Source organism: Aulonocara sp. 'chitande type north' Nkhata Bay, linkage group LG8, assembly GCF_057382095.1.
Source record: "Aulonocara sp. 'chitande type north' Nkhata Bay isolate Kocher_YH1m ecotype deep benthic linkage group LG8, A_spYH_male_GT1.1, whole genome shotgun sequence".
In the NCBI taxonomy this organism is placed as follows: domain Eukaryota; kingdom Metazoa; phylum Chordata; class Actinopteri; order Cichliformes; family Cichlidae; genus Aulonocara; species Aulonocara sp. 'chitande type north' Nkhata Bay.
In genome coordinates, this window is record NC_141351.1 from 12,614,565 (window position 1) to 12,635,225 (window position 20,661).

Here is a 20,661-nt window from a genome sequence, read left to right on the forward strand (position 1 = left end):
TTTCAAAATAAAGTCTAATCCTGTATACTATTTTATTAAACAAGAATCATGGGATGTGGGGCTAAGTAGAGTCTGGCTGTGACAGACAAGATTTTAACCATTTAATTCTAAGGGTGCCAACCATAAATTCCAATTCTGGAGTTTTGATACCACCTTTATTGTATCCCTTCACAAGCTGAGATCTTTCTATGTAATGGGTTTTATTCCTCCACAAAAATTCGAACACATTTCTATTTATGGTTTTCATGGTATTTATCGTTTTTTTATTTTTATATCGTTTACGTGGCGCAAAAAAGGTTGGGGACTGCTGTACTAGCAGGTTGCTGAGTAGAAATCCTTGTAGTGTTTTGAAATATACCACTTTTTCCATCAGTTTCCTTGTCAGGAAACAACTTCCTGTTCAGCGGAAATGCCTCTGGTTTCAGTGGTGTGTGTGAGAGCGTTTCAGTAGTGTGTGTGAGAGCTAAAATTTCAGTAGTGTGTGTGAGAGCGTTTCAGTAGTGTGTGTGAGAGCTAAAATTTCAGTAGTGTGTGTGAGAGCGTTTCAGTAGTGTGTGTGAGAGCTAAAATTTCAGTAGTGTGTGTGAGAGCGTTTCAGTAGTGTGTGTGAGAGCGTTTCAGTAGTGTGTGTGAGAGCGTTTCAGTTGTGTGTGTGAGAGCTAAAATTTCAGTAGTGTGTGTGAGAGCTAAAATTTCAGTAGTGTGTGTGAGAGTGTTTCAGTAGTGTGTGTGAGAGCGTTTCAGTAGTGTGTGTGAGAGCTAAAATTTCAGTAGTGTGTGTGAGAGCTAAAATTTCAGTAGTGTGTGTGAGAGCGTTTCAGTAGTGTGTGTGAGAGCTAAAATTTCAGTAGTGTGTGTGAGAGCGTTTCAGTAGTGTGTGTGAGAGCGTTTCAGTAGTGTGTGTGAGAGTGTTTCAGTAGTGTGTGTGAGAGTGTTTCAGTAGTGTGTGTGAGAGCTAAAGTTTCAGTAGTGTGTGTGAGAGCGTTTCAGTAGTGTGTGTGAGAGCGTTTCAGTAGTGTGTGTGAGAGCTAAAATTTCAGTAGTGTGTGTGAGAGCGTTTCAGTAGTGTGTGTGAGAGCTAAAATTTCAGTAGTGTGTGTGAGAGCGTTTCAGTTGTGTGTGTGAGAGCGTTTCAGTAGTGTGTGTGAGAGCTAAAGTTTCAGTAGTGTGTGTGAGAGCGTTTCAGTAGTGTGTGTGAGAGCTAAAATTTCAGTAGTGTGTGTGAGAGCGTTTCAGTTGTGTGTGTGAGAGCGTTTCAGTAGTGTGTGTGAGAGCTAAAATTTCAGTAGTGTGTGTGAGAGCGTTTCAGTTGTGTGTGTGAGAGCTAAAATTTCAGTAGTGTGTGTGAGAGCGTTTCAGTAGTGTGTGTGAGAGCGTTTCAGTAGTGTGTGTGAGAGTGTTTCAGTAGTGTGTGTGAGAGTGTTTCAGTAGTGTGTGTGAGAGCGTTTCAGTAGTGTGTGTGAGAGTGTTTCAGTAGTGTGTGTGAGAGCTAAAGTTTCAGTAGTGTGTGTGAGAGCGTTTCAGTAGTGTGTGTGAGAGCTAAAATTTCAGTAGTGTGTGTGAGAGCGTTTCAGTAGTGTGTGTGAGAGCGTTTCAGTTGTGTGTGTGAGAGCGTTTCAGTAGTGTGTGTGAGAGCGTTTCAGTAGTGTGTGTGAGAGCTAAAATTTCAGTAGTGTGTGTGAGAGCGTTTCAGTAGTGTGTGTGAGAGCTAAAATTTCAGTAGTGTGTGTGAGAGCGTTTCAGTAGTGTGTGTGAGAGCTAAAATTTCAGTAGTGTGTGTGAGAGCGTTTCAGTTGTGTGTGTGAGAGCGTTTCAGTAGTGTGTGTGAGAGCTAAAATTTCAGTAGTGTGTGTGAGAGCGTTTCAGTAGTGTGTGTGAGAGCGTTTTAGTAATAATGTCCCTTACGGCACCTCATACTTCTCTTCCACGACATCCCAAAGGTGCTCTATTAGATTGAGATTTGGTGACTGTGGAGGCCATTTGAGTACAGTGAACTCATGGTCATGTTCAAGAAAACAGTCTGAGATTATATAAGCTTTGTAAGATGGTGAGTTATCCTGCTGTAGGCAGCCATCAGATACTGGATATATTTTGGTCAGAGATGGAAATGGTCAGCAACAATACCCCCAAAAAGTGCCAAGAACATATTCCCAATATCATTACACCACCACCACCACCAGCCTGGCTATATGGCAGGATGGGTCCATTCTGACCCTACAATCCAAATGTTGCAGCAGAAATTGAGACTCATCACACCAGGCAATGTTTTCCCAACCATATGTTGTCCAAATGTGCTGACCTTGAGTGTTTAGTCTTACTTTCCTGTTCTTAGCTGACAGTCTGGTCTTCTGCTGCTGCAGCTCATCTGCTTCATGGTTTGACACGTTAAGGCTTCAGAGATGCTTTTCTGCACACCTTGGTTGTAACAACTGGTTAGTTACTGTTGCCCTCATTGGAACCCATTTTTGCCCAGAGAACTGCCACTCACTGGATATTTTCTCTTTCTCGGACCATTCTCTGTAAACTACAGAGATTATGTGATCAGTAGATCAGCAGTTTCTGAAATACTCAGAGGAGCCCCTCTGGCTTCCAACATTTTAAAGTCAACAGATCATCCTGACCACATCACATCTACATACCTAGAAGCACCGAGTAGCTGCCATGTGATTTCCTGACTAGCAGATGAATAGGTTTACCTACGACACGTTCTCATCCTGACGCGTAAAATACAGACGATTGTGACAAGTCGATATTTTACACGTTGGGAATGAGAGCTGGTTGGAATGAATCTGTTTTACGTGTGAAATGAAAATGATAAACCTGTCAAAGCATGATGTACGTTAAATCTGTTCACTTTCAGATCCTGAATCACTATGTGATGGCCACAACATGAAGCTATTTTATTGTTGAATTATGAGTGATACTTTGTGTTTGTGTTGGAATGGACGGCTGGAGCCTCTGCTCGAAGCGTCTCATCGTATTATCACTGGATTGTGCAGTTTCCCCTCTATATCTATCTCTCTATCTACTTTTGTTTATGAGGCTAACAATGAGAGTGATGATGAAATTATTCCCAATACTCTGAATAATTACATCAGAATACATAATTTTTTTAATACATTTTATTTGAAAAGGGAATACTGAGCATCTCATTTCCAAACCACCAAACTTATTTTATGTGCTGGCCCCAAACAAATCATACAGATCTTATTTAATCACAAAAAAGATGCATATTGCAACATAATGAATGCATGATTGTGAACACCATGCAGAGAGTGTTCTAGTTCAGACGTGACAGGCAGCTTTACTACCAGCATGCTGTATATACCATCATATCATTACAGGGAGTACGTTTGCATTACAGGCAGTTATGCAGCACAGTTTCTCTCAGTCTCTCTTCACAACACACACCTAATACTTTTAAAAGTTGCACCCTTGCTCACAAAAAAAAAAATCACACATACACAGAAAAACATAAATGAGACAAAGCTTAGATTTGGTCCCAGATAACCAGAGGGGCAGTTAATTATAAGAACAAACTAATCGATATTAATGATCAACGAGGAAATTTTTGGGGGGAGAGTTTTGCAGATTGCTTTGTTGCTCATGCGTCTGCACAAATTTAAAAATGCTAAAAACTGAATATTTTTCTGTGTGTGAATCAGACGTCTGTATCAACACTCTGGTTAAAGAGCAGCAGAGAATCATAGATTACAGGAATTGTGCACAGACCTTCAATTTTTCTTCCTCTGTTCTCAAAATATGTCGATATGTCATATTTCTGCTGTGCAATTGTTTTTCTTAACACAGAGGTGGCTTTTCCATGATGCATTTCAAAAAAAAAAAAAAAAAAAGAAAGAAAGAAAAGGAGTAAATAAAATTCCCAAAGTATAAAGACCACAGGCATTTTTTCATAAACAAACACAGTTTTAAATGAGAAATAAAACTGATAAAAAACATTTATGGTATATTACATATTTATAATATGAGGATAAATGTAAAACAAAACATTTCTATTAACCCTTGTGTGGTGTTCGTATTTTTGTTACTCAGCCAGTGTTCATGGGTCTGGTGGACCCGCTAGAGTTTTGGCTTTCCAAATTAACACTATCAAACAATTTTATGTTAAATTACTCAACAGATGTTTACTTCATCCCAATTACAAGACATATGAACAGCAAACATGGTTAATTTTTTCCCTTTACCTTTGTTAGATCACATTTATGAATTAATGTGCTTCTCGTTTTTCTTTTATATAAAATGTTATAAATAAATCAGTTATAATCAAGTGGAGTGAGTGGAAAGACACAACACATTTACACGTGAAAAAAATAATTAATTGTTTAATTTTTCTTTTGAAAAAAACTGAACACGGGTCTCACAGACCCGAACACCATACAAGGGTTAAAAAAAAAAAAGGTTAGCAATTGCACATAGGCTAGAATGTTTCACTGATAAAGGGGGAAAATGGCACTGTTTTTTAAAAATAGATCAACATTTGAACAAAATTGTACATTTGCTTTTCCTAAGTCTTTCTACAAAATGAGGCCTGTTTGTTTTTAATAAAACACGTTAAAAATAAAAAAGACCCAACAGATACGTGAAGAAAACGATGCGGTTTTAAAACAGACCCTTGCTTTTCTTCAGATTCTTTTGCTTCCAGTTTGGCAGAGCGTTGAACTCAACGCGACTCATCTCAAGAAGTTTCTATAAAACATTAAAAGTGAGCGGAAAAATAAATGTCGGCATTTATAACATTTTTCTTTATTTACTGAATTTAAATGTAACAAATAATTCTAATGGCCACGGAGCGAGTCCTACCTTGAAGTCCTGGTCTGAGAGGTAATCCTCCAGACGCAGAGGGTCCACTCCCTCTGGCAGCGGTTTCCTGGTCAGCTCCTCGATGGAGTACTGCTGCTTACTGAGCTTGGACAGGGCCTCTTTCACCAAGATCACTTTTTTGGAGAGCCCAGCCTGTGAACACAGAGGCAGAAATACTCTACTTTCTATTTTTTTCCCACATTTAAGCTCAAACTCTGTCTTTTTGCAACACATTTAATCAAACATAACACCTGAATAAAAGGATAGAAAACAGCACTGCACTCTTGCTGCGATGCTTAGGACAAAATAATCTCCAGTTCAAGCTGTGACAGCTCCCTGACACCAACACTTCATAAGACAGACTGCAGTAAAAGACAAGCCATCACCCACCTTTGAAGCGATATTGGGGTCCTTCTCCCAGTATGGGAAGATGTTGGTGAAGGTCAGGGGTTCACAGCCTGCTAGGATCAAATAGGCCAGAGGGGGGCGCCGAGGATTCTTCTCTGTAGGTCAATGTTGTATTGAAAAACAGAAGGAAAACATAAGCCAAAAAAGAGACCGGACATTTAAGTACAGAATATTAGAGACTTTACATAAGAACAACATTACTCAGACAAACACGTTACTACGAAAATCATTCCTGCATGACTCGACTGTTAAAGTGAAATCTGTGATCTGAAGATTTTTATGGCCTCTCTCTTTGATTTCTCTTCTTTTCTTATATTTAAAAATGATGATGAAGTATTTGTGAAGAATATTGCAAAACTTTAAATAAAATGTTCAAAATGCTTGTGTGTGACCTCTGACCTTTGCAGTACTGCAGCACAGTTTCCATGGCGCACTTCCTCTCGCTGTCCCAGCGCATTTTCGCAGATCCGGTGCACTGTGTGTCTTCAGGCTGCCAGCCCTGCCACAGATACACCTCCATACGGTTGTCGAGCAGAAACAAGGCTGAAGAAGAAATAGTGATGTGATAAGATAGCAAGCCATAACATGATTACATTGAACTTTTGTGTTGCGTTTGAACTGTTGCAAAATATTTGTGATGCATGTGGCATAAGCAGGCGTTCCTCTTGATTCCATCTTTCTTCATATCTGTAGATGTTTGCTGAAGATAAGCCTGAACTTGCTTCGCTAACTTTAAACTTTCTTTAAGAACTGAAATGTAGAAATAACTGAAATGCGACATTGCTCGCAGCTTGTGTTACCTGGTTGTTGTGCTGCGTAGAGGTTCTCCTGCAGGAAAGGCATCGCCATGACTCCTTCTGCTACCCTGGCGGGATACAGCACCTCCTCCCCTTCAAACACCCCGGAGCTCGCACTTAAGCTGAAGAGCCGCGGTGTGTGGTTGTACTTTCCTGGATCTGCAACACACACACACACACACACACACACACACACACACACACACACACACACACACACACACACACACACACACACACACACACACACATTATCTCTCTATCTACATTCTGCTAAACACCTGGATAGTTGCTAAGCAGCGCATGTTGGGCCGTACCATCCAGCATACAGTCGTAGGCCTTCTTGTCTTTCAGACCCAGAGCCTTCACAAACTCCGCAGGTTCAGATCCTTCCTCCACCTCCTCCACTCTCACGCTGCTGCTGAGGCTCAGGCCTAACTCTGATGGATGCCTTGAAGACACAGACACGTGTTGATCCGCAGCCGCAGCCAAACATCCATTCATACATTTACACATCCTGTGCCTTACCTCTGGGTTAGTTTGTCCACTGCTCTTTTGGCCACCTGCTTGGCGCTTGCATGAGCTTTGCAGCCGTGCCACAAGTAGAGCTGGCCTTTCTCAGCATTAAGCAACACCAGGCTGCCACGAGAGCGCAGACTGCTATGCTGGCAGTCCACCTCCACCAGCAAGGCCTCTGACTCTGCCTCACCACGGACACAAAACAACCTCCAGGCTTCTGCAGAGGTGAAACAGACGTGGCATGCTTTCATGTTTTCTACCAGAACCACCTAAATAATTCATTCGGTTTATGAAGTATTGTGAGGCTTTAATCTTTTACAACAAGTCAAAGTTTCAACATGACATTTTTTTGGTTACCTGTGTTGTTGGTGTTGTTCTCTCTGCTGCCCTTATGGATGATCAGACCTCCCTGGAAGAGCTGCAGGAAGCAAGGAGGTTCTTTTCCCTGAGTCACCAACACCTGGAGAGCCACCCGCAAAGAAAAAGGTGAACAAAGCTGGATCTAAATTTACTTTCAACAAGCAGGGATTGTGATTCTAACACTTATTGTGGTTATTTTTGGTGCATCTGTGACTCACCTGTGACCCCCTGTGGCTTCCGAGCTCCACCGTCATGAGAGCGGAGGTTCCTTTCTCACTGGCGCTGGAGTGGCGGCCCTGCCAGAAAAAATACGCAGCCCTCTCTCTCCCAGGACCTCCAGCGCTCAGCTCCCCAGGTTTCTGCCGCTTCCCCACTGGAAGAACAGAGCACAGAAAACCTTCTGCTTATTCGGTTCAGGCTTTCAGTGACATAACAGTCAGCTTTTCTTCACATGCTGTTCTGATGAATGTGTGCCAACATGGTAAGCATGTGAAGCCACACAAATTTATTATTATTATTTTTGCTCGCATCTTCTTCCACTATTTATTCTGAGGCTGTGCCAAAATGTGACTCACCGAGCGTGGTGACAGAGTACTTCCAGCGGATGATGTAGGCGTCGCCCTCGTGCAGCTGGCCCAGGCTTTCCTCAGGCACTTCCTCCTCTCCGTGCTCTCTTATGTGCCACGCCTCTACGGCCACGGTTGCTAACTCTGCCTGCCTCCCATCCTCCGTCCTCACCAGGCCGTGACCCCGCTGGACATTGATGCCCTCCAGAATGGTCTTCACCGGCTCCGGCTCATTGTTCAGCAGATCTTTAGCGTCACATGGGTGGAGCTCCAAGTCAAGTGGGGCGCGCACAGTGGAGTGGACTGGGCTCTGAGCAAACCAGGACACTTTTAATTAGCTTTAAATTTGTTACTTTAAAAAAAAAAAAAAAAAAAACAAACCCAAACAAACAAAACAAATCTCCTCTACCTTAACTTCCTCAGCTTGAGCCGCTTCCTCTTTCTTCCTCTCAGCCCAGTCCAGGAACTTCTCTCTGAACAGGGACGTCTCATTGTGCTCTGACAAACGACCAAACAGAGCCCAGCTCGGACGACCTTCCCCTTTCCTACATGTCACACACATGAAAGTTACCTTTAGTATTTTTAGTGTCTTCTCTGTGTGGCTGTACATGCACAGTGAGACCACTAGGGGCTGCAATATAACTAAAAATCTAACATAGCTCCCCGCTTGAACAGACAATAGAGGTTTCTGGCACAACTTCACCTACTTCCAAAGTGCATAGAGAAGAACAAGAGTCTGAAGAGGTTGAAGCTCCAGCTGCGCATGCAGTTTAAAGAACAGCTTTATTACTTAACCAAACAATAAAGCTGTTCTTTAAACTACGTGTGCTGCTGAAGCTCCAAACTTCTTAAACCATTTATAGCTGCTTTAAATGTGAGATGACCACATCATGCATTTAAAAAGCACCCCACAGAGGACAGAATACAGGATTAACATGTCACACTCACTGAGGCGTGTTCTGGTCTGTGCAGGAAGCATCCAGCGGGTTGACTCTGCAGTGGCTGTAATCGTAGCTGCCGCTGTAGAGCTGTTTGCCTAGTTTGACGGCCACTTTTCTGTCACTCAAGGGCACATCTTTCCCGTGCCACACGTACACTTCGCTGCCAAAATCAAACACCAACACCTGGTGTGAGACAACAGCAGCAAGAGGAAGGAGGAGAGAGAGACCTTGGTTAAGTGTTTACTGAAATCTCTGTCTTGACTTTTATGGACGTGTCCTAAAGATCTTCAGCTTCCTGTAAGCTTTTAAAGACTTAAGGCTTGTAGGAGAATGAAATGGACTGAGTTTCTATTCCACTTATCAGAACTTCCCAGACATATGAGTGACATCACCTCTTTAGAGTCGAGCAAGGACACACTTGGGATAGAGGCCCAGGCGTCTTCGTGAGGCACCAGCTTGTCTCCCTGGAGTCTGTACACGCCATTAGAGTCCACCACGCCACTCTCGTACAGCTCATCCTCCTCTGGCTCTCCCGCCCCTACAATCAAAAACAGGGTAAGCACATGTGTGTGGTGGAGTGGGGGCTCAGTGGTTAGACAGATAATCCTTCAAGAGGATAAGAGAAGTGCTCTAAGGAGAGTTTGACAGAATATCTACTGGTACTAGTCAGTATTATTAGAGATACAGATGTCAGAGACTGTGTTGGTGTTTACTTATGAAAATGTGTGCACGTACCTCTGTATTTGGTCTTTCCACCCAGCAGGGTCCAGAACTCTTTGGCCCATCTGCTCTCAGTGTTGATGCCCTCCTCCAGCACCGTCACCTGAGGGGCCTTACAGCCGAGGTCCCTCTTAGCCTGAACGAACGCCGCCATCTCCGACGCCTGTCCACACAAAGCACACGTTACAGCAAATACACAGCAGTCACATTTTTTTCTAAATGTGTAAGAGCAGACACATATTAGCTCATTTAATCCATCTGTAGTGATCGGACTTTGTGAAAATGAGAACACAAAGCAGTTACACTATGCTAACTTGTGTGAGAATAGCACAGGCAACACTTGTGGCTGTCCCACATTCTGCAGGCCCTACTCAGACAGGGCCCTCACCCAACCAAATCAAGTATTCCCAGTAGTGAGAAAAGAAATGATGAAATAGAGGTGGAGGAATCATCTGAACCTGTCTCAGCCGGTGTCTTATTAATTCAGCAATTCTCTAACCACAAGAATCCGTCACCCTGTAGTGTCAGCTCTCCAGCTCAGGCACAGCCTTTGATCTACTGATGAAATTCAGCTGATATAAACACTGACACCATTGTCTACTTACCTGTATATGTTTGAGGGTTCAACGTATCCCTGTTTATATATTTTATGTTTTTATGTTCAATATTTTACATTTGGAAACAAACATGTTTTAGGTTGAACTCCTAAAACCAAAGTGGTTCTCTGTTGCATCTCTTTGGTGTGATGATTGTTTGAGTCACAGATCAAACAGTGTAAAGACGTCTTTATGTCAGAGACCTTATTTTGGTTTCATGGATTTTAAGATTTTTGGTTGAGACCTCAGGATCTTCAGAGACAAATTTGTTAAACTCATTTTTCACGTGAAGATACTGACATATAATAACTGAAAAAGTTCACATAACATGAACGTCTGACAAGCTTTTTTGATTTCAGTGGCAGAAACAAGCTTTCATACATTACACAATGCAATAAACACGAGAGCAGCAGAGATCACCTCCCACGGGACAGTGTCCCTTTGGTAGGTATAGTTAAAGCCTTTTATAATCCGTTTGTTTCAACTCTGAATATATCAAACATCAAACTTGATCCTGCAGTTCATGATGGAAACAGCCCGTCAATGCACAACATTATCTGCTCTGAATCTCTTTGTTTTTTCAAATGTGGTCATTAGGGTGCTGATTCAGTGTGTGAGGTTCACTACCTTTGCTTTCTCAATGACATTGGCGAACTCTCCACTCCACATGTAGCAGTGCTTTGGTGTTATCAGAAGAAAGCAGTCACCACTGTTTAGAGACTGAGCTGTGGGCTCCACCAACCGAACCTGGACGTGCCTCCGGCCTTCACAAAGTAACAAAAAAAGACCTTTTACTTATTTGAAACATTAAAGGGATTTAAACTGTGGAAAAAAAGAAGTTGATTTACCAAATATTTTTAAGAAATGAAACAAGAAACATTTTACTGAACCTTTGATCGCTTCAATATTCAACACGTAATCATAGAAAGAGTTAATCCCCTCGTGTTTCCTCACCTTTGATGCGGATAAGCATGAGCTTATTGAAAGGAACTGCACTGTTATTGGTCACAACATCAGTGGACTTCACACTTCGCAGGTTCACCTTGCGAAAGTTTTCCTTGCTGGCCAGACCGGCCAAGGCAACGTCAGCCAGGTTCGAGTGTTTTGCCACTGGACAGGTGAGAAAACAAGAACAGGGACTCAGTTACACATCAGCTCTTGAAATATTAAACTGTTTTGAGGTTTTGATGATTTTCTGTTCCTTTTTCTAATTCTTCATAAACAAAGAGACGAGACACACTTTAATTATTTCTTTCATGTGAGCTATACTAGCACACAGCACACGTAGCTGTGGTGCTCACTTCCTCTTTTGTAAACTGTGAAGACGTCACTGTGGTCAGTCAGCAGAGTAGAATACTTGTTCAAGCAAACATCACACTAATATGATACAATAACCGGCTGGCAACAGCCCCACAGCTTTACCTGAACATCATTTTCATATTTTCTTCTTACATACAGTGTGTTTACGTTACGGCTGATTCACGACATAAACAAGAAATTCACTCTCCAGACATATTTCCTGTATAAAATAATTCACTGACTTTAATGTGATTTTTTTCTTTTTTATAAATAACCCTTTTTGTGCTCCTTTAAAGCTATCCAAGACTTTCTGGCTATCTTGGGTGAGAATATACTGTAAGCACTGCTACAGTAGGAAAGTTTGAGCACTTACTCCTCTCCACTTGGATCCTCTTGGTCTCCACGGTGGCTACGTTAAGCCTCTGCTCGGTGTAGACCTGCCTGATGTCATTGCGGGCAGCTAAAGCTCGCAGAGGGTTCCTGGAGCCTTGGTTCCTTCTGGCTGGTCGCACCGCTCGCTTGTGCTCTGCTACTGCTGAAGTGAGCCTGATGACAAAGTTTAAGACTTAAAAATATTATAATACTAAAAAACAAAGGACAAAAAACCCATTTATGTTTATTACAAACTTACTTTGGCGACTCAGTCGGGATCTGGCTTAGGTCTTCCTCAGTCACCACCACGCCGGTGTCCTGGATTGCTGAGGGCGAGACGGATCTGTAGAAGTTGCCGAACGTCTCTTCGTCGTCCAGCTTCATCACTTCTTTCTCCATCTCTGCTGTCACCTCGATGGTGGATGTCTTGCTTTTGCTCACACCTGCGCCCACAAGCCATAACATCGGCAAGAAGAAAAGATGGAAAAGGAAGTGCTACAAAGACTTTTTGTGCATAACATTTCTGGCATTTTACAGGTCAAAGGTCACATGTGGTGATGGATGTCCTGTGATGTCTATAGCTCAAATGCTTACACTAATTGAAAGTCAACTTTTTTTAATGTTATTAAATTAGTGTGTATTATATTAATAGGATGAAACAGAGAAGAGCTTACTAAACTGCACAGGGATAAAAATTTACTTAAAAAAATAATAAACAGGGCAAAAAATAGATGAATAGAAGGAAAAATAACAATTCTGCAATTTTACTTGTGCATTCATTTATTTTTGCTTTTTTTTTTTTTTGTTTAAATTCCTTAAAGTAAAAAAAAGCTCCAAAATCTTAATTTAATCTGAAAAACAAATGTTCTGCCAATCTCATCGTTTCCACTAATCCACATGGTGGCCCAAACATTTGTGTTGGCAGTTGCTCTGCGTGATTCTTAAATGCTTAAAAATATGTTCCTGTATGTTGCCTCCACATGTTGAAGTGGTCAAAATCAGGTTTGTTTGTTTTTTGGCAAAGACACAATTTTTGTAGTTTTGCCTCAGCAAACGATCAGCAGTGGATTTTAAATCAAACATTCAAGATGTGATTGAAATGCAGACTTTCAGCTTTATTTCAGTGGGTTTAACTACAGCTCTAGATTTTAACTTTGGAATGACACATTTTTACCGACTCGGTATAATCGTGTACTATACGATTGTGCAATACATCATCAAATTCAATACTGTGTACAATAATCAGAAGCAGAGAAAGTGTACCTTTATTGTGGAGCTTGTCTAGGAAGGACTCCAGCTTGTCGAGCCGTTTATCTCCTTCCACCTTGACATCAGATCGAGTGGAGATTTCTGTACAGCAGAGAAAAACTCATTTACTTTTCAGTGGATTTTCCAACTATCTTTTTCATCTGTAATTAAGTGGCAGTTTGAGCCATATTTAATCATGAATATACTTTTAAAAGACCTTTCAGTGAGGTATTAGAAAGATTTACAGACCTTCAAGAGGTTTGACGGGTGTTGCATTAGCCTTCTTCAGAGCTCGAATGGGTGACTCTTCTACTCCTGACACGAGACCTTGCAAAAAAAATAAAACGTTTCAGTATTGGTTATTTGTTTGTTTCTTTTTTGGTCTTTAAATTCAAATGTTTGGTTTTTTGTGACTGTCTGGACTACAGAGATATTTGTATCTACTTTACAACGAGTGCATTCAACCCGACGGCTTGGAAACGTCCTATTCAAAGTAGTACGCTTTGTGTAATCAAATATAGATCGTCTGCGTCTGTTGGGAGGGTTGGATTTCTGTGTATAATGTTATAAGGGCTGCAGTTATTAGGATTGTTGTCAGTGGAAAACAATGAGCTTATTCAGGCCAACTAAAGCCCAGAGTATAGTCTCACCTTTCTTGGCCATGCGTCCAGCCACAGTGAACTGGTTTGAGTCGTTGGCCGCTCCTTTGCCTTTGCATTTCCACTGCTCCTCCTTCTCCTTGAGAATTTTCATCCTGTCTGCCAGCGACATTTTGGGCTCCACATCTACGTTGGATTTCTGTTGAAACATTCAAACACTTTCAGCTTTGTGTTTGTTTGTGTGTGTGTTTGAATGCAAATCTGTTAAGGCTTACACTCTGATAAACTGTGTACACAAGAGCAGACACACATGAAAACTTGGTGCAGTAACTATGAGAGAGAAAAAAGTGTTGCATCAGGAAAACAGAGACTTTTTTTTTTTTCTCTCTCTTCCCCCCCCTTCTCACCGTCTCTTCTCCCCTTTGGTTTTCTTTCTTTCTCTCCCCCTCTTTCTCTCATTCATTCCCCCTGTCCTATTTATTAAAAAAAAAAAAAAAAAAAAAAAAAAAAAAAAAAAAAAAGGAAAACAGAGACTCCGATGAGGGTGAAGGAAGGAGAGTGAAACACTCATACAGGCAAATATTACTCTGTCAGCGAGTTAGGAAAATTTAATACTGGCAACAAAAACCAAGACCTTTTTTTCTTTTTCAAATCCATCTCTCACCCATTATTCAGCACACCGTTTCTTCTGTGATTTACTCCTGCTGCCATTTTTGCACCTGAACTCGACCATTAAAAGGGAATCGGCAGTAGTTTACTGGCCTCCCTACAGCCGAGGAACTGTGTTGCGGTAATTAATGATTTTCCAGTCTGAAATATTTAGGTTGTTTCTGTCACACTTTCCCATTGCTGTCTAATTAGTAAGTCACACCGTGCGCAATGTGTGCCTTAGTTTTTGCAGTTGATTACACACAGCTTAGTCAGTGACTGCACAGATTTAAAAAAACAAAAAAAACAAAAAACAGAATTAACTGCTAACCAAGCATGAAAGGTCATAAAAAAGGTCTACACGATTAGATTTTACATTCATTTATGCATGCAAGCTGTACGTACAGCATTTAAGCAGCGCAGGATGAAAGCTAATGTTTGGGATTCCCCACACCAAACAGCTGGAATGTTCTCGGCAGATGAGTAACGATCTGTGTGATCTGTTGACTCTTACTCTATAACTCATCGCCTCATTTTTACTGTAAGCTCAGAAACCTTAAACTCTTACAGATGCTAGAGGCAGCTTTAAAGAGAAAAACATATTTAGCTAAATTTGGGATTAACAGAGGTTCAAAACAAGCTGTCGGTGCAGTTTATTGTTGTTTTCATTATTTTTCTAACACTGAAGTGACACGAAATCATTTGGCAAAACAATTTGAAAAAACTACCATCTTCTTCTTCCAGATGTTTCGCCAAAGCAGATCATCTTCCTCCATCTGTTCCTATCCCTCGCATCCTCCTTAATCACACCAACTCATATCATCCTTCAAGGCATCCATGAGTAAACGTCTAATAGCAATTTAAACTTTATTATGTACCATAAATGTACCATTAGGTCTCTCTACAGTTGTTGTTGCAAATTGCTAAGTACAGTTAAAAGAAAACGTATGCAGACACAAATCTCTGTGAGGGCAGGTTTACACTCAAGCACCACGTCAAGCCAGTCAGTTAGGAGACAATTATGTTTTTAGGTAACATAAAACAGAAATCAGAGATCAACAAAGTGCAGTCATCCAGTTAATCCTCCATTTTCTTTTTAAATACTTGGATTTACAGCTTCTCTCCCATGTAGATAAGACAGCGAGGTCCTGTTCAGTGTTTCATATGAGATAACAGACTTTTGTTGATGCTCCAACAGGCACAAAGTTGGAGACCCAAGGTCAGATCAGCACACTCCAAGAACAATCCATCGGGCATTATCTCATTACCTTCAGACATCACTTAGTAGGAAAAAATAATCCTTTTGTGAATCAAGAAAAATCATTTTTGATCAGCCAATAAATCGCACATCTATAGAGCACATCCAGTCTCATATTTAACAATATTAGAGATAAAACATATCTTTGGCCTCTGCTATATTTAGCACACTGAAATATAATAAATGTGCTTTTTTTACTGTGTATGAGAAAATGGAAAAACGAAGGGGGAAAAAAAAGCATGCTGACATGCTCAAACAATTATCCACCAAATCAAATCGCACGTTCTCTCTCTCCTTCCGCGTCTCGCCATTTCAACCTGAACTTTATTTTGTGCTTTCATATCGAATGTGCTGCCATATGTGCTCAAATATTTGCCTTACATGAGACAAAAGCTCAAAGAATTAAGACTGAACCATGCTGGAATGCACAGACACCTGGATAGGCTAATAAAGAGCTTTTCTACTCTAACAGACAAATCCCTCTAAAACATTCCTGCTCTTTTGCTCATCTCACACACTAAAGGGTGAGAGTTACTCTACAAGGTGTTCTGTGTTTTTCTTAAAATCACTTCAAGAGCCAGAAAGCCCGAATAAACATTTCTGCATACCAATAACACACTTTTGGACTACAGGACTAAGTAAAGTCTGCTTCTTGCAGTCAAAAACTACAACTTCAACCCCTTCCATATTATATTTCATGCCTGCTATAATACAAACAATATCTCCCTAATCACAAAGTCTTGGAACAACTCTCACACACTTGCACATTGCGATAGCCCTTCAAGCTAGCACGCTCCTCTGGAGTCAATCAGAAAAGGGAAATACCTTGGCCTGACAGGACCCCGGAGAGAGTGGAGGAGAGGAAAAGACCTCAAAGCCCCACAGGAAACCACTTTTCCACCCCCGCTTTACCGTACAGTGTGGGCAGCTTTTTGGGCGAACCACTAACACAGATATCAACCACCTGTAGTTCAGCAGACCGCATTCATGTAGCGAAAGAAAGTGTGTCGACAGCTCTGAGTTCTCAGTGGGACTCGGTGAGGGCGAGAGGCTGTCCGGGACACAAGTTGAGAAATACGAGCGAATGTTAAGCAGTTAAGTCCATGCATTGTATGTATGTGTGCACGCACACACAAACACACGCACACTCACCTGAAGGGGTGGGGAAAAGATGCCAAAGTCAAAGAAAGGGGAAGAGTCTGCATGTGAGGACAGAGGCCATAGGAACACAGCAAGACAGAGGAAACTAAGGGAGGGAAAATATAAGAGGAGAAGAAGAAAGGAAAAATATAACAAAAGAAGAATTAGAAAAGAAGAAGGGCAACAGTAAAGACAAGGATTATTTTTATAGCATAAAGTGGGTGAAGCTGAGACTGTTTTAAAAGCTGCATTAAGAGACAGCACATATGAGTCTCTGTCGATCGCTAATAGACTCTCTAATAGACTTTCTGGGAACAACACACATAAGTCTAATGACTAGTTAATGCACTTAAGTTTCTGTGTGGGGCCTGCACTGTCAGTGTGTTAGCTTGTGGAGGGATGCCAGACTGTTCTTTGTTAAGTCATCTCTGAAACATGAAACCCAAAAACTTAGCAAGCCTTCAAGGATTATACAGCAAACAATTTTAAACAATCTTCAAGAGTCAGTATGTTTTTGTAAAGGACACCTAAAACAGCTTGGTTTCTTATGTTATTAACCATTAGCTCGAAACGTGTAGCCATCACTCATTGCAATTTATGACTAACAGGCACAATAGACCCTCTTTAAATTAAATTTACAACAAAGCATCACTTTACAGCACCACTGTGTACAGATCAGCTTAGCAGGCTTAACAGGAAACATCTGGAGCCGATCATGGCCTGTACCATGCGTGTTACATTTTCTGGTCTTCCACATAGTAACCGAAGAGTAAAAACATCTGAAATAACTTGGCAGCGTATGAGATAAGAGAAAGTGTTTAACATGAAAACTCGAGTCTGACTGATTCTGGATTTTTGAGGCTGTGAGAAAAAACAGATCTATTAGACAGGATTCTTTGGACAAACTATGTGAACGCACATGTCCATTTACTCAAAGCTTTCCTCTGTCTGAAATTGAATCACTAGACACTTTATTAGATGCATATGTTCAACTGCTTGTTCATGTAAATAACCAGCCAATCACATGGCAGCAACTCAATTCATTTATATATGCATACATGCTTAAGATGACGTGTGCAAGTTTAAACTGAGTATCAGAAAGGGGAAGAAAGGTGATTTAAGTGAATCTGGACAAAGCATGGTTGTTGGTGCCAGACAGGGATTTGCTGTGATTTTCCCAAACAGTCATCTCAAGGCTCAGGGAATGACATGAAAAGGAGAAAATATCCAGTTAGTGGCAGTTCTCTGTGTGAAAATGCTTTGTTTATGTCAGAGGTCAGAGGTGAATGGTCCGACTGGTCTAAGCTGATAGTTTCAAAAATTACCACGTTATAGGATGCAGAAGCGCATCTCTAAACATACAACACATCACACCTTGAAACAGATGGGCTACAGCAGCAGAAAACCATACTGGGTGGGGTTCTCTGCTGTTGGCATCTGTTAGTGAAGAAAAGGAAACTGAGGCTACATTCAGAGGGACTCACCAATACTGGACACTAGATGCTTAGTCTCATGAGTTTCAATTTCTACTGTGACATTCGGATGGTAGGGTCAGAATACGGTGTAAAAACCATGGAAACATGAATCCATCCTGGCTCAAAGGTTCAGGGTGGATCAATGGTATGAAGTCAACAGATCACAAACTGATAGAGTACCTTAGGGATGTAGTGTAACATGAGATTTGCATCATGGATGCAATGAACTTGCAGCAAATATGTGATGCCAAGGATGAAAATCCCAGAGGAATTTTGAAGCATCTTCTTGAATCAATCCCAAGAAGAATTAACGCAGTTCTGAAGGCAAAAAGTGCGTCCAACCCAGTACAGGCAAGGTACAACTAATGAAGTGTCTGACAACTGCTTGTGCATCTGCTACATTTCAGACAACTCATACCCCAGCGTAGATATATCGGCAATAGGCCAATATCAGTTGGTAATATTTGTCTGGCTCTAATGAAAACCGATGACCTTTCCACATGAGAGAGACATGTTCCACATGGGAGTAAATGCCCCATGGCTAATGCAGACATGACACTAATGCCGGTAATTTAGTCAAACCCTGTATTAGCTGCATCCGTGACATAAGTTGGTTTCCCAGACCTCTACAGTAGCAGCCACAATAAACAGTAGGTTCCAATTCACAAGCCTCAGACAGAAGTAAAGGAAGCGATCCAGAGACATTTCAGACACCAGCTTGGCACCCGTTCATGCGTGCGAGTGTTGAGGATGCAGTTTTTGTGCCATCACTGGAAATACACTAAAAAAAATTTTTTTATGGCTTTAGCATGGATTTATCAGAACGAATAAAGACCACACAAATATGAAATGACATCATGCTTCAGTATTTGGGGATTTGCTCAAATTTTGGCTGCTTGCACTCACTCATAAAGTGGCTTTTTCCAGACCTGGATTTGTTCTAACGTTAGCTCATATTTGGATGAACCCAAACCAGTAATCCCCCGAGAAAAAACACTGATCTTGACAGACACCTAGCCAAAAATAAAAAATAAAAATATATAAAGAAATATGACATCATTTCAATCTTAAGAGTCCATTTAACCGTTTTGGGGATGTCCATGCAGAACACACTGGATTTTTTTCACTTGTGCAGTATCATCCAGTACAAGCACTTTCAGTGGACTGGTTTTTGTATGGTGTAGTCTTGTGTTTCCACTTGAATACTTGCTTTGTGTGGGTGGTCATGTTTTTGTAGAAAAGAAGAGCGTGTAGAAACCTGCATAAACTTGCATCACTGCCAAGTACGACAGTTGCTTTAGCATGTATCTACTAGACCGTTTACACTGACCTGTGCAAAACCGTATGATCTGGATGTTTATATATATTTCTGAGAAATGAAAGTCTGTTAAGAACAAAAAAGCTAACCCTGTGGAGGAAATTATTGTTTTAACTTAGAGAAGTGAAGAAGAAAGGAGTGCAAAAGCCAACAAAGGAAGGAAGCATAAGCTTGGAAGGCTTGCAGGTGTTTGGTCATGGTGTAGGATTTTATTTTTACAAGGGGTAAAAGGTGTGTCCTTCATTCTCTCTGGCAGGCTAGCTAAGCCCTGGATCTCTGGCTTTAGCATCGCCACTCCTATATCCGCTGCACCGCCAAGCCCTCCTGACCTCACACCTCTTTGGCAGCAATTCAGGCAAACAAGCTGATTCAGCAAAGGAATACATGTGTCCGCAGCCAAGTCTTTTCTTTGCCTTTACACAAAACTGATGGTAATCTGCAACATATGGCTGTTTTTGCTCATTACCACCCTTTTCCCAGTGAAGAAAAAGCCCTGCAACCCTGCCAACACAATAGCCTCCAGCAAAAATGACCAATATAAAGTTTTGTAGAGGTGCAATTTTACAAAGTGAACAAGTTTGCGACCAGCAATCACATATTTGTTCAGTAAGTAAAAACTCACCTTTTTCTTCCAGGCACCTTCAGCATCTTGGAGCTGGTTGAAGCGGTCAGCCAGTGACGTCTGGAGCACCTGAGATGGCCTCGCCTTCTTCGGTGTGTCCTTCTCACCTTCTCTACCGAGCTCAGCCAATCTAAAAAGAAAACAAGACACATGAATCCTTTTTGCTTCTCTTTAAAAGTCTGAACCTTTCAGTAATTTTAAAGAAGTTTAAATTTCCATCTTATGCATGATATTGATTTTTTTTTGTCTCAATCATGTTTCTCCACATGCTGACCTCTGTTTGAATGACGAGCTCTGACTTCCATCCAAACTGCTCTCGAGCTCCTCGACATCTTCTGACATTGTGGAGGACTTCTCCAGGCTCTCATCAGGGGAGGGACTCCGCATCTCCTCATAGCTCCCTCCACCGCTACTGCTGCTGCTCCCCCTCTGATATCTGTTGATACTGATGCACCCTCCGTCTGGGAACTCATCTGTTAATGACTCATCCTCTTTGCCATTTTCCCCATTAACCTCTTCTTCCATCTCTTCTTCCTCCTCCTCCTGCTGCTGCTCCACCTCTTCCCGCTCTTCTTCTTCTTCTTCTTCTTCTACCTCCACCTCCTCCTCGTTGTCTTCACTCTGAGGGTGGCTTAGGGTGACACTACTTTGTTGTGCTGGAAAACGGTCAGGCATGGAGCCGTCGCTGTGGTCTGACTCCACACTAGTAGAGCGGCTTTTCTTTAGGATTCCCTTGATGCCTTGAGGCCCCGAGTCTTGGCGCTTCAGCACAGCGGCAGACTGGCAGGGAGGACTGGGAGGGGGAGAGGTGTCTCTGTTTCTGCTGAGTGGGAGAGCTCTGTCAGAGTGGAGACTGGAAGACTGTAGAGGGGAAACAACACAGAAGGGTATTTTTTAATTTATTTTTATTAGCAGCCATTATAATATGAAAAGAAATACAACTTTTAAATCTAA

The 20,661-nt window shown here is 41.5% G+C and overlaps 1 protein-coding gene across 3 annotated transcripts in view; it reads right to left on the minus strand.

Annotated features, from left to right (window-relative positions):
* Window positions 1–3,125: 3,125 nt before the first annotated feature.
* Window positions 3,126–20,661, minus strand: part of LOC147323340 (supervillin-like) — a 51,943-nt gene continuing 34,407 nt past the window's right edge. For 2 of the 3 annotated variants that reach the window (XM_086303643.1, XM_086303644.1), the window contains exons 7-29: window positions 19,982–20,568; window positions 19,708–19,837; window positions 13,298–13,445; window positions 12,897–12,974; window positions 12,663–12,749; window positions 11,659–11,842; window positions 11,401–11,573; window positions 10,683–10,838; window positions 10,356–10,492; window positions 9,148–9,295; window positions 8,805–8,950; window positions 8,420–8,595; window positions 7,881–8,016; window positions 7,481–7,781; window positions 7,124–7,278; window positions 6,903–7,005; window positions 6,555–6,762; window positions 6,344–6,477; window positions 6,030–6,185; window positions 5,629–5,772; window positions 5,212–5,324; window positions 4,822–4,974; window positions 3,126–4,707 (exon numbers count right to left, since the gene is read on the minus strand). In XM_086303643.1, the coding sequence (XP_086159769.1) occupies window positions 4,621–4,707; window positions 4,822–4,974; window positions 5,212–5,324; window positions 5,629–5,772; window positions 6,030–6,185; window positions 6,344–6,477; window positions 6,555–6,762; window positions 6,903–7,005; window positions 7,124–7,278; window positions 7,481–7,781; window positions 7,881–8,016; window positions 8,420–8,595; window positions 8,805–8,950; window positions 9,148–9,295; window positions 10,356–10,492; window positions 10,683–10,838; window positions 11,401–11,573; window positions 11,659–11,842; window positions 12,663–12,749; window positions 12,897–12,974; window positions 13,298–13,445; window positions 19,708–19,837; window positions 19,982–20,568 (3,840 nt within the window). In that variant the 3' untranslated portion in view covers window positions 3,126–4,620. The remainder of the gene's footprint in view (window positions 4,708–4,821; window positions 4,975–5,211; window positions 5,325–5,628; window positions 5,773–6,029; window positions 6,186–6,343; window positions 6,478–6,554; window positions 6,763–6,902; window positions 7,006–7,123; window positions 7,279–7,480; window positions 7,782–7,880; window positions 8,017–8,419; window positions 8,596–8,804; window positions 8,951–9,147; window positions 9,296–10,355; window positions 10,493–10,682; window positions 10,839–11,400; window positions 11,574–11,658; window positions 11,843–12,662; window positions 12,750–12,896; window positions 12,975–13,297; window positions 13,446–19,707; window positions 19,838–19,981; window positions 20,569–20,661) is intronic. The other variant, XM_086303645.1, reaches the window with a different exon arrangement.